Genomic DNA, 12,531 nt, shown 5'->3' with positions numbered 1-12,531 from the left:
GAGTCTAGCTAAATTAGAGGCAACTCCAACAATTGTCTAAAGTAAGTTATTTAGACCTAAGTACATATAAAAGGGAATTCACTTTACTACATTCAGAAAGAAGAAAAATTTCTTTTAGGAAACAGAAGATAAAATTTTAGGCAAATTGTTTTGAGGAAAATAATGAGGACTAAAGAAATATTGAGTTGAATCTTTAAAGTAAAAAATTATATCAAAATATCTGAGAAAAATAGTTATAACTAATTCCACGAGTAATTTCTGTAGAATTCCTATTAGATTTGCGTTCGGGTACAGGTACAGATGATGACACTATAAAGGACGCATGGAACGCAGGAAGCTTTAGTGTTCTGGCCTTGTGGTCATCATCTCCTAGTCTATTCCATACGCAGTGTGGACTCCACTGAGAAGAAGCAGCAAGAGCTGAAGAGCAAATAAAGAAGAAGAGAAAGCGGGCCGAAGTAGTATCTCCTTCCGGCCGGAATTTCTGGCTTCTCTTTGATTACCGGAGCAGAGGAGGAGGAGCAATTGCATAATTATGGTAACAGTATGAAGTGTGATGCAGAAATGTCAGTACCCTAATCGACAGACAGCTGGTTTGGTCCCTTTCCAATTTCCTTCTGGCGGGCCAAGTTCACAAATCTGAACCTTTTTTCACTTTTTGCCTTTTTTTTACCTCCAGTCTCCTCCACTTCCATTGAGCAGAGCAGTAAGAGAGGCTCCTGTCTTCCATTTGTCTTTTCCCCTCCAAGAATATAGCTTTATGATTTCGCTTTTATTCTTCCACTTTCTTTTCATTCTCCATCATTGTATCCCCTTTTTCTCCAAGTTTATTGTCTGAGAGTGTTTTTATTCTTCTATCTGCAAGTGATTTTTTGCCCAATCTCTCAACTTTTGGAGCAATGAAACTGAGTTTTGACCTGGAAGTTGATGTCAATGGTGAGGAGATCTTTTTTGTTAACAAGGTAATTGATTTTGTTTTTTTATGATTTTGAATTTATGGTTGATTTGTAATGCTTTCTGCTTTTCATTTTTACTAAAATTTTTTTTATTAAATTGAGGCCTTGCGAGTTCTTTTACTTTGGATTTTATTTCTGGTTTTGATGGAAAATGTCCCTTTATTCTTGCTCGCAGTAAGGTTTTGCCTTCTATCATGTATCATGCATTTGTTATTGGTTGTTTCTGCTTTTCTCCAATATGTAGATCTCTCTCTATTTCTCTCATCATATTTCATTTTCTATGGTTGTAAATAACTCGAAGCTTTTGCTTTAAAGATGGCTTTGCAGTCTCCATCTCTTCCTATCAGAAAAAAAAAAAACCTTCAACATGTGAGACTTTAATGTTCTATGGCTTTTTCTGTACCGATTCTTCTGTGTGCGGTGCATGAACTTAATTTTGTTATTTAGAGTTCTCTTGTTTATTATGCTCCAAGTAAATGTCTGTATGCATCTATTTACATTCACCACTGTTCTAATTTGGCTATGTTGTGGTTGGAATATCTTCCCTTTTTTATGAGTTCTACAGTTCTGAGAATTTAATGCAAGTTTCTGGATATATCTACTTACAGTCACTTACAGACTGTAAAATTCTGAAAATAAATGAGCACAACATCGTTTTAATGCCCTGTTCCATTTCGTTTTCTTTACTACTCATTAAATGCAAACCTTCGAACCAAATTTCTTTTATATCTATCATGTCGTTTTCCCCTATTTTTTTTTATGTTCAGGGTTGTCATTGTTTTACCTCAAGAATAGTCATTTTCTGTTCCAATTTATTGAAATTTTCCGATTTTTTCTCTCATAAAGTATGTAAGGTTTATATTGCTATGATCATTATTACAATCAGTTAATTTTATCACATTTTTGCAGGAAAAACTTTGTTCATTCTCTGGCAAGTTAAACAAATTATTAAGCAAAGCTCCAGTGACATCGGTTACAAAGCCTCTGAAAGTGATTTTCAATGATTTACCAGGAGGGGCAGAGGCCTTTGAACTCTTGATAAGGTTCTGCTATAACAATGGCAGAATCCAAATTACTCCAAACAACACTTGCCTCCTCTACTTCATAGCTCAATCCATGGAAGTGACTGAAGAAGAAGTTCATTCATCTGACAGTTTAATCAAACAAACTGAGAAAGCTGTTGAGAGTATCTCATATTGGTCTTTGCCTGAAGTCTTGATATCTCTAAAACAATGCCAAAATTATTTTCAATTATCGGAATCTTCAGGCATCCTTGACAAAGTAATTGATTCTCTTGTAGCTAGAATTACCACAGCAAGTGATACCAGCCCTTCAGCTTCTTCACCTGATAGCTCTTTCTTCCGTATCTCGTTCGATACAAAGAGTAACATTAGCACGAAGAACAGTCATCGTCGAGCTTGGTGGTTTGATGATCTTGTCATATTAAACATTGAAATGATTGATAGGGTTATTGGAAGGATGATTTCTCTGAAACTAGAGCATAATAAAATCAGCAAATTCCTCTTTTACTATCTGAAGTGCAAGCTCTCCTCAGCTTCTGATGAGAAGAGGATGGTGACCGAGACTGTCATCGACCTACTCTACTCGCTCGATAAAAACTCGGTATCTTGCAAAGGCTTGTTCGATATTCTTCGCATCTCCTCATCTCAAAATCTCAGTGGTAGTTGCAGAGAAAGATTGGAGAATATGATTGGTAGCCAGATCGATCAAGCTACTTTGGATAGTCTATTGATTTCCTCTCCTACTAGGACCGAAAGCCTTTATGATGTGAATATACTCCTAAGGTTCTTGAGACACTTCCTTGCTTGTGGAGGTCGAACATCATTAGATCGATTGAAGAAGGTTGCAAGCCTTCTAGATTTGTATATGGCTGAAGTTGCCCCTGATGTATACTTAAAACATTCAAAATTTGTAGCACTAATTACAGCCCTTCCTGACACAGCAAGAGATTCTCATGACTCTTTGTATAGAGCCATTGACATGTATCTTGTGGTAATGTTTATATTGGTTAAGTTCAACTTCACACCGTTAAGAAAATTTTCAAATATTTGTCTAATTATTAACTACTGTTCTTTGATAAAAATCGCAGGTTCACAATAGATTGACCGAGGCAGAGAAGATGAAGATCTGTTGCTCCATTAATTACGCGAAGCTTTCATTACAATCCTGCAAGCACTTGGCACAGAATCCCAAGTTTCCACCTAGAACTGCAGTTCAAGCGCTATTGTCTCAGCAATCCAAACTTAAGGGCCTACTCCAAGATTCCAACAACTTCAAATCCTTTGATAGTGAGCAAAAACAATCGAAAGATGGAGATCAGACCCTTCTTTATGGGAAGAAGCTCGATCCAGATCCATTGATGGAAAATGAAAAGCTCAAAGCTCACCTCAAAGGTATGCAGTGGAGGGTGATAGAGTTAGAAAAGGCCTGTAGGAAGATGCAGAACCAGATGGCAAAAATGGTGAAATCAAAGACATCGAGCCCAACATGCTCTAGACCACTTCCCAGGCTATGCTCATGATTAAAGCTTCCTGTTTCCCTTTAATTTTGCTTTGATTCAAAGCTTCATATCTGTACAGCGTACATTGGCATTTTGGTTTCCCAAGCCTTTTGTATGGAAAGCTAAAGCTGATTGATGGAGAGCAGTGTGAAAATGATAGGTTGCTGGGTTGTTCCTGCCTGCTTTGCTTATTGACAAATCGATTTGTACAGCTTTTGAGAAGCTTGTTTCTTCTTTTATCAGCTTTTTTGTGGCAGATTTATCTTTTTTACTATCATATAGACTAAATTTTCATGAATTTAATGGCTTATGCTTTATAGAGAAACACTTCTACCATACTAATACAATCTTGCAGGACATTCTTCCTATAAGTTTTGTGATTTATAGCTTTTCTTGTTTTCTAATAACTTAAGTTTTTGGCTTAGATTTGTGAGGAAGACAAATTATATCTAATGAAATACCAGGTAGCAGCAAAAGGCGTTCCTCACGCACAAGAGCAAGGCATTTACTCCTGCATTTGATAGTGAAGAAGTTGGCAAAGAAATTCCAGTGATTAAACTTAGAGTCATAGTCTTGAAATTTTGATTAAAATGAAATTATTCATTGATTTACTAGATCCAAGATTCAATACTCATTTGCCGCTGTTTCCCAAAGGGTGATTTTACAGCTTTCTTATTATTTTCTAAATCATTTTTTAATACTAAATTTTTTAGCTTTGTTGTATGCTGAAATATTCGTGGAGGTAGAGAAATATAAAGTTTAGCATCTTAGCTTTATGCGAAGATTCAACACACATATAGATAAAGGAGTAGAGGTATAACATTTATAAAAGATACTAAGATGTTTACATGAAAACCCTTCAAAAAAAAATAAAAAAATAAAAAAATATTAGGCCTGATCCGGTTTGAATGGATCCACTAATGTTTGCAGTTTATTACAAATAAGGCCCTTCCTTAGGGGGAAGGTCGTGGCTCGATGTAGCCAATATACATTATATATAGTGTATTACATTGTGGGAATTGGAAGAATCAATGTTGACATGCTCGTTTGGTCGACAATACCATAGTCGGTGAGCGACGTAGGCCGGAAAGACTGTAGTAAGGTGATGGTGATAGGGACCATCCAAACTCCGATTTTAGAAAACTTATAGTCGAACTGAACGTCTCAAGAATACGAACCCAACGACATGAAATTTGACTCAATCCGAGCCCAAATGGGTCCGAATTGAGGACCTGAAGCGCTGCTGTATGGTTCAAACCACAATTTGGATTACCAAACGGTTTTCAAACATGACATGCTTATAGCCAAATTCAACGGCTCGATAATACGAATCCAACGAGCCTAAGATCATGGAATTCCGACATCATTAAGACCTTCAAATGTCTGACAAACGATCAACGATCAAGGGATTCAACATCAGGCGTCCATTCAAACCACTCTCCTATTTACCCTTGCTCCTTATCATATTTACAGGTCATGCCACTCTAAAAAATCTATAAATAGACCCCTCCTCTCAATTGAAAGGGGCTCCAAGCAAGAGAGCAAGAGAGAGGCCAGAGATCGCTCTTGCCTCCTTGATCCTCTACCATCGCCTGGAGTTCTGCCAGACCACCACTGGAGGCCCTGAGCTTCACCGGACCACCACTTAAGGCCCTGAGCTCCATCAGACCACCACTTGAGGCCCGAACTTCCGTCGGACCACCTCCTAAGGCTCAAAGTTCTGCCGGACTACCACCTGAGGCCTGTACATCCGTCGTACCACCACTTGAGGCTTGAACTTCTGCCAGACTATCACCTAAGGCCTGGAGTTCTTCCGGACCACCACATTAGCCCCGAACTTCTACCAGACCACCACCCGAGGCCCGGAGTTCTACCGATCCACAACCTAAGGACCAAACTTCTTCCGAACCACCACCTGAGGCCCAAACTTCTACTGGACAAACACTTGACACCCGAAGTTCTGCTAGACCACCACCTGAGACCTGGAGTTCTGTCAGACCATCACCTGAGGCCCGGAGTTCTACATGACCATCATCTGAGGCCCAGATTTCTATCGGACCACCACCTGAGCCCTGAACTTCTGACAGGCCATCACCTGATGCCTTGAGTCCTACCGGAGTACCGCCCTACTACTATAATCTTTCTGACCTCGGACTCATACCAGCTACAATGTTTCAGACCCTTGTCTCCTTCCGACCTCTGTCGCCTACTACGATCCTTTCGACCTCCATCGCTAGACAACAATCTTTCTAACCCTGGTCTCTTACCGACTATGGTCATTCCGACCACCATTACCAAACAATGATTTTTTTGACCTCGATCTACTGTCAACTATGGTCTTTTTGACCCCGATCTATTGCCAACTAAGGTCTTTCTAACCTTGATTTCCTGCCTAATATAATATTTCTAACCTCTATCCTATCGACTATGGTCCTGCCAATCAAACAAACATGTCTATATTGATTATTGCAACTCACATCATATAATGCGATCTATATGATGCACATTTGTGACATCAAGCCAAGGCCTTCTTCCAAGGAAGGGCCTCATTTGTTATTGACTGCAAATTCTAGTGGATTCATTCAAACTGGGTCTGGCCCTGTGGTTTTTTCCCCCATTTCAGAGGTTTTGCACGTAAAAACTCTGCTGTTTCTTATGAATGCTACACCCCTCACTTATTTGTGTGAGTGCTAGGATGTTAAACTTTATATTTATCTACAGTCGCGAATACTCCAGGATGTAATGGAGGTCAAAAGAACTGTTGTATGACGATGAAGGTCAGACGAAGGACCAAAGTCAGTGGGAAACGAGGGTTAGAAAGATTGTTGTATGGTAAATGATGTTAGAAGGATAGTTGTATGTAGACAGAGGTCAAAAGGGCTATAGTCGTTTGATGACGATGGTTATAAAGACTCTTGTTTGGCGACAGAGGTCAAAAGAACTGTAGTCGGCGGGCGACGGTGGTCAGAATGAGCGATGATGGTTAGTGTCCGAGTGTACATACGGAATCAATTGGTGGCCAGGCGTAAGTTTGGTGATAGTTTGTGGCCGGGTAGAAGCCTGGCGAAAGTCCAACGACAGTCGGTGGCAGGGCTATGGTCGAGGTGGAGCTGGGTGGTAAGAGAGATCTCAGATTTCTCTTCCTCTCCTCTCCTCTCCTCTTTCCTTTTCTTCCCCCTTTGCTCTCCCCTCTCCCCCAATAAAGAATGAGAGATCTATTTATATTTTTTTGGGAGTTGCATGAATATTAAATAAGGAGAAGATCAATGGAAAGGTGGGAGTGTTTTGAATTGACGGTCGATATCGACTCTCTTAATCATGGACCATTTATCGAGTATTTGAGTGTCTTAGTGATGTCAGAATTTGACAATCTTTGGCTTCTTGGATTCGTCTCGTTGAGCCACTCGATTTGACTATAGGCATGTCACATTTGAGAATCATTTTGTCATTCAATTTATGGTTTGAACCTTCTAAATATGCTTTGAATATTTGATTTGGATCCATTTGGGCTCATATTAGGTCAAATTTTGTGTCGTTGGGTTCACCTTTTCGAGACGTTCAGTTCGACTATAAATTTGTTGAAATTTGAGTTTAGATGATCCCGGATTTAATTTTGAAAGTTTTTAATATGAATTTGCATCAAGATTCATGCTCGATCAACATATTTTTTTGAAGATATATCAATCTTAATTTTTTTTTTTACTAAAAAAAATTTGTTTTAAGAAGTAGTAAGAAACTAAGGCTTCGTTTGGGACGGCTTTTTTATTGTTTTCTAAAATGGAGTTTTAGTACAAAATTAAAAAATTTTGTACTAAAACTATGTTTTAGAAAGCAATAAAAAAGCCGTCCCAAACGAAGCCTAAGTCCCAAACTAATCATAAGTTGTGGTAAAGTGGCTTTTGGTGTATGGCAGGTTACAAGGTTCAGACTTCAGAGGCTGTTTGGTTCGAAGTTATTGAGAAATCAGTATTATTAAGATGTACTCATTATTGTTTATTTAACTATAATTCAACGTATCTTTATTGAAAGATCAATGCTATTTATATTTAATATAATAATATGAATCTTGAATGTCATGAAATTAGATGTTCTTTGCTTTAATTATCATGATTGTTATATATTTTTTATTTTTATATAGTTTTTATTTTTGAACAGATCAAATTGTTGAGTGCATAAATTTGATTTTACATTGTCAATTACTATAGAACAGTTGACTTTTTCAGTGGTATTTTTTTATTTTTATATATTTTTTATTTTTGAAAAAAAAAAAGCTTAGTGGGATTCTCTGAGGTGCCAGTAAGCAGAACATGCATGGGCGAGGCTGCCAATTAGGCGGTCAGTGCTGATGCCTTGTGACATACGGGTGATTGATAAATAAATAAGAATATATATATATTTTGGGTTGTTAGTATGAAGTGGAGATCTGATCACATTCTGTTGAACTTAAAAAGTTATAATTATTATGCAATTAGGAAAAGTTAAGTGCGTTAATCTTTATCATAATTAAGTAATATAGAAATTCCGTTTCTTTGGAATCTTTTGGGGATGATGATTCTGGGAATACTGTTGCTTTGCTGCATGACGAACCGGTTGTTTATGTTGCCTCACGTGGAAGGGCTCCTGGGAGGGGCAGACGTGGTAGGTCATTACTACTCATTTCTATGGGAGGTGCTGGTGGTTGCCTCCATGGTTTACTTGTTGGATGCCTCTCTGGTTGGCAGTCCTTGGTATTGTTAATTTGGCTGTTTGGATGGACCTTTTGTTTGCCTTCCTATGTTGTTTCTTGCTGGCAGATACATTGTGCTTTTTTTTTTGGGCCCTCCAATTTATTTTTTATGTTGGCCGGGCAATGATGTGGCTGGGGCTTGCTTCTACGTCGGCACGACTCGTGGCAACCTTCGGTGTAGATCTTTTGCTCGGTTGGGTTAGCGCTTCACGTTTCTATTCACCATAGGGCAATTTTTTAAACTAAGCATTATATTAATTATAATTAAGCGATTAACCAACGGAAAAAAAAAAATTTAAAACTCGCCAAAGTCGCCCGTTTAACGGGCGACTTATATTTTAAGTAAGTCGCCCGTTAAACGGGCGACTTACTCTTCACTTATATTAGCCGCGCAGACTCCTTTTCTTACCCTAAAAAGCTCGTTTCTGCGACCAGGATCGGCGTCTCTCGGCAAATCCGGGCGAATCCGCGAGGTAAGTTCGTTTTTGGAGTTTTTTTTTGCTTTTAAGTAACCTCAAATGGCTTACTTATTTCCGACTTGAGAAGGAATAAAATAAGAAGAAAATTACGTATATAAGTGAAGAAAAAATTGAATTATAATACTCTGATGGAAATTTTATTTAGAATGAACTTAAACTTGTTATAAATTTGTAATAAATTATTTATATATTTCATTCATGTGAACAAATTATATCCGGCCCTAATTTATTCACATATAAATATGTTAGAGTGAGAATTAAATGGATATGATGATCAATTTCATAATAAAGTGTTTTTTTTTTGGATAATTTTTTAGTATAATTTTTTTTAAATTAAAAATTTTTATAATAAAAAACTATTTAAAAAAACAGGTAGAAAGTTGTCCCAAATGAACCCTAAATTTGAAAGATAAATGTTTCGTTTGAGATGGCTTTCTTAATTCTTCTTAAAATAAATTTTTAGTTAAAAAATTCTTTAAAGTACAAATTTTGTACTAAAAAATTACTTTAGAAAGTAATAAGAAAATTATTTCAAATGAAATCAAAATTTACCGATAATAATTAACTATTTGAGGTTCTTATATCAATGTTTTTTTGTTAATTAATTAATGTGAGATTAAAATTAAATTTTTTTTGAATATTGATAATCTCCCATCTACACTAGAGCCTATCAAAGCTATAATATAGTTCCCTTTCAAATGGAATCATCATAAAATATATTGTACTAAGAATTCACTCCATCATGTGAATGACATCTCTTGTGAGAGTCCCCCCTTCTTTAAGTCATATTTAAATATGGTGAAAGAGTAATTAAGAATCTTAGAAGCCAAAACAATATGAATCATTTGTCAAAGCAAATATCACTTATTAGTGAATGAAAACCAAAGAGAATCAAAATTAAGCCTAACACAACAATGTTAAGCCTATAAATAAGAGAGAACAAATTTGCTATTTACACATCAATATAATTTTTAATTATCCGATTAGAAATTAAACTCAAATCTTTATGCATGGACCCTTCCTATATTGCAAAAAAAAAAAAAAAATTCTTACATAATTTTTTTAAAGTCTCAAATGATGCTCTTGTTTGCAAAATCAATATTCTTTCTTAAATTTGAAGTGAGATCATACAACTTGTGAACAGTTGAGTACTGTAAGGGCCAATGAACATGCATAGATATATCTATAATGCTTCAAACGAGGCTGCTCATTCTGACAGAGTGAAGACAAAGAAATAGAAGAGCCTTGTGCAGATGCTGATCCTGTAAAGGCCATTTTAGCACCGACGATAACTTAAATGCAGGAAATGGAAGGCCATCAAGTCGATGAAGACAATAAGCCGATGAAAGCGGCGAAGGGCACGCGGGTGTAATAAGACCAGAGAGATAGCGGCCGGTCGACGATTACTCTGCGTATTTATTGGCAAACGACAGCAAAACAACATCTTTGGGACAGACACCGAGAGAGAGGGAGAGAGAGAGTGGTTGTGCATTAAAGGGCTTTGGATTTTCTATCACAGGCATCAAAGAAGCTTCTTTGTATTGTATAGTTTTCGTGTAAACTAAAAAAGAATCATCGAAGTCAATGTCTTGCATTTTGGGAAGTGTTATATAATGATATTATTTTTATTAAAATGTTTCATATATGTGATTCATGTAATTAATTAACTGTTGTTAAATGATGTATTAGTATAGAATAGAGTGGTTTTTGTTAATTAATTAATAGTTTTAAGTTTTAGGATTAGAAGTATTTTGTCTATTAATATAGAATTAAATTAGCTGCTAACAAAAAATTTATAATTGGTTACGTACCCTCGAACGCAAGACTTTTACAGTAAGCACTCATCAGCCATTAATTTGAAATCTTTGTTAGAAAGCAAGAGAAATGATGGGGCTGGGCGGGGCTAACTTCGAGTTTGGCATCACGAATCAGTGCATGCATGGATGGGGCCTAATATATTACATTATTGATGATTTCTTTATGCAGCAGGGAAGAATCATGGAGAGAAGCTTTATCTCATGGTGATTTCATATAATGACAAGCAGGGAATAAGATTGATTTCGAAGCAACATTGCTGCATTAATGTCCTAGCTTCTGGTTCGCCATTGTTTAAGCTGCCACTACCATTGTTTAAGATGATGAAGACCCATGCACCTTCCACTTTCTTCAACAAGTTTTTAAGTCTTTCTCGGCTCCACGCACGGGGCTATTTGAATTCATGTTTTGAATATATTATAAGATGATTGATTTTTCAAATACTGTTAATTATATGTCTGAATCGATTTTCAAAGAGGATTAATTCTTTAACTATTGCAAGAACTCGAATCATAAAGATAAGTTCTTTAACTTTTACAGGAACTCACAACATAAATTATGTAAAAGAAATCGAAACGAAAATATAAATTTGCATAAATCTTAAATCCATAAGATCTTAAACAAGATGATTTTCATATGATTTTAATCGGAAGAAAACATATCATGATTCATATTTAATTTATTGAATTCTAAACTATGGTTTCTCACTTTTTTCTCTTTTACTTTTTTTTCTTTATTAGTTAATTCTATATGAAACAAATTAACCCTCATAATGAAAGAGATAGAAAACCAATAGTTATTTCCTACGAATAATTATAATAACAGCTCATAAAAGTTATTTGATCAAACGGTCCATAAAAGATTGAACAAATTATCTCTTCTTTACCATTATTATTTCATATAAATAATTAAATTATTAATGAACTATTAAATAGAATTTCAATAATTAAAATATATGACTCACTTAATAGTTTATATAATTAAATACATATACTTAAATAATTATTGTGCCGTCTCACATAATTATTATATTTAATTATTCTAACTCCATCTTTTTATTTCAATATATTTGAACCTGGACATGAATGAAGGCTGCAAATTAAGGCTTCGTTTGGGACGGTTTTTTTATTGTTTTCTAAAACTGAGTTTTAATACAAAATTAAAACATTTTGTACTAAAAAGCAATAAAAAAGCCGTCCCAAACGAAGCCTAAATGTACAAATGCATTGCGTTCATTTAAATGGTGGAACAAAGTGGCACACAAATCATACAGTAAACGAACTAAGTGTAACATAGCTTAATGGCCATACTCTATTTAATACTTCATGTAATGGAATCAAATGAATACGACGCAACAAATCACCTTTTAATGAAATCACATAGGCTTAATATACCAACTTTGCCATAATATTCTCTTTAATTATATGGCACAATTATTATTTAAAAGTTATCTTCTGGAGATCGATTGCATGAATCAAGAGAGAGATATCTATACAAAAGCTTGAGCCTTACTAATTAAGGTTCAAAAAGTAATTAAGCGGGAGAATCATAATGAAGTCCTTAATCATTATAATTAAGTGGCCCATCATGCCACATCGACGACCTACAAGCTCACATCAAAGCCATTTTCAATGCCTTTCTGTCGACTTTGCGTGGTTTTTTTATTGAGTAAATTGAACATTTTTTAACCTTAAATGTGATAGCAGTGTGGTTATTTCACATAAATATATATATATATGCAGATCAAAAGTGGTTTTTGAATTATCATAAATAAAATAACTTTATTATTATTGTTGCAAAAAATAACTTTTCATCACAAAAAATTTGTAAAAGTCATGAAATAATAGCAAGAAAATAATAATCAGCTGCAAATAATTTGTAACAGTCATGAGTTCTGCCGGACCACCACCCGACGCCAGAGTTTCGCCGGACCACAGCCTGGCACCGGAGTTTTGTCGGACCACCACTTGATGTGGGAGTTCTCCGAAGCATCGCCCGACGCCGTAGTTCGGCTGGACCACCACCTGACGCTGG

General features: G+C 35.9%; 1 protein-coding gene across 1 annotated transcript; it reads left to right on the top strand.

Moving 5' to 3' along the window:
* Positions 1–377: 377 nt before the first annotated feature.
* LOC110114747 (BTB/POZ domain-containing protein At3g22104) lies at positions 378–3,699 on the top strand. The gene is made up of 3 exons (XM_028697830.1): positions 378–962; positions 1,866–2,969; positions 3,067–3,699. Exons 1-3 carry the CDS (start codon positions 900–902, stop codon positions 3,496–3,498), a joined length of 1,599 nt encoding a protein of 532 aa, XP_028553663.1. The 5' UTR covers positions 378–899; the 3' UTR covers positions 3,499–3,699.
* The last annotated feature ends 8,832 nt before the right edge of the window (positions 3,700–12,531 follow it).

This window comes from Dendrobium catenatum, unplaced genomic scaffold (genome assembly GCF_001605985.2).
Source record: "Dendrobium catenatum unplaced genomic scaffold, ASM160598v2 fragScaff_scaffold_1013, whole genome shotgun sequence".
NCBI lineage: Eukaryota > Viridiplantae > Streptophyta > Magnoliopsida > Asparagales > Orchidaceae > Dendrobium > Dendrobium catenatum.
This window is presented reverse-complemented; position numbering and strand designations above follow the sequence as displayed.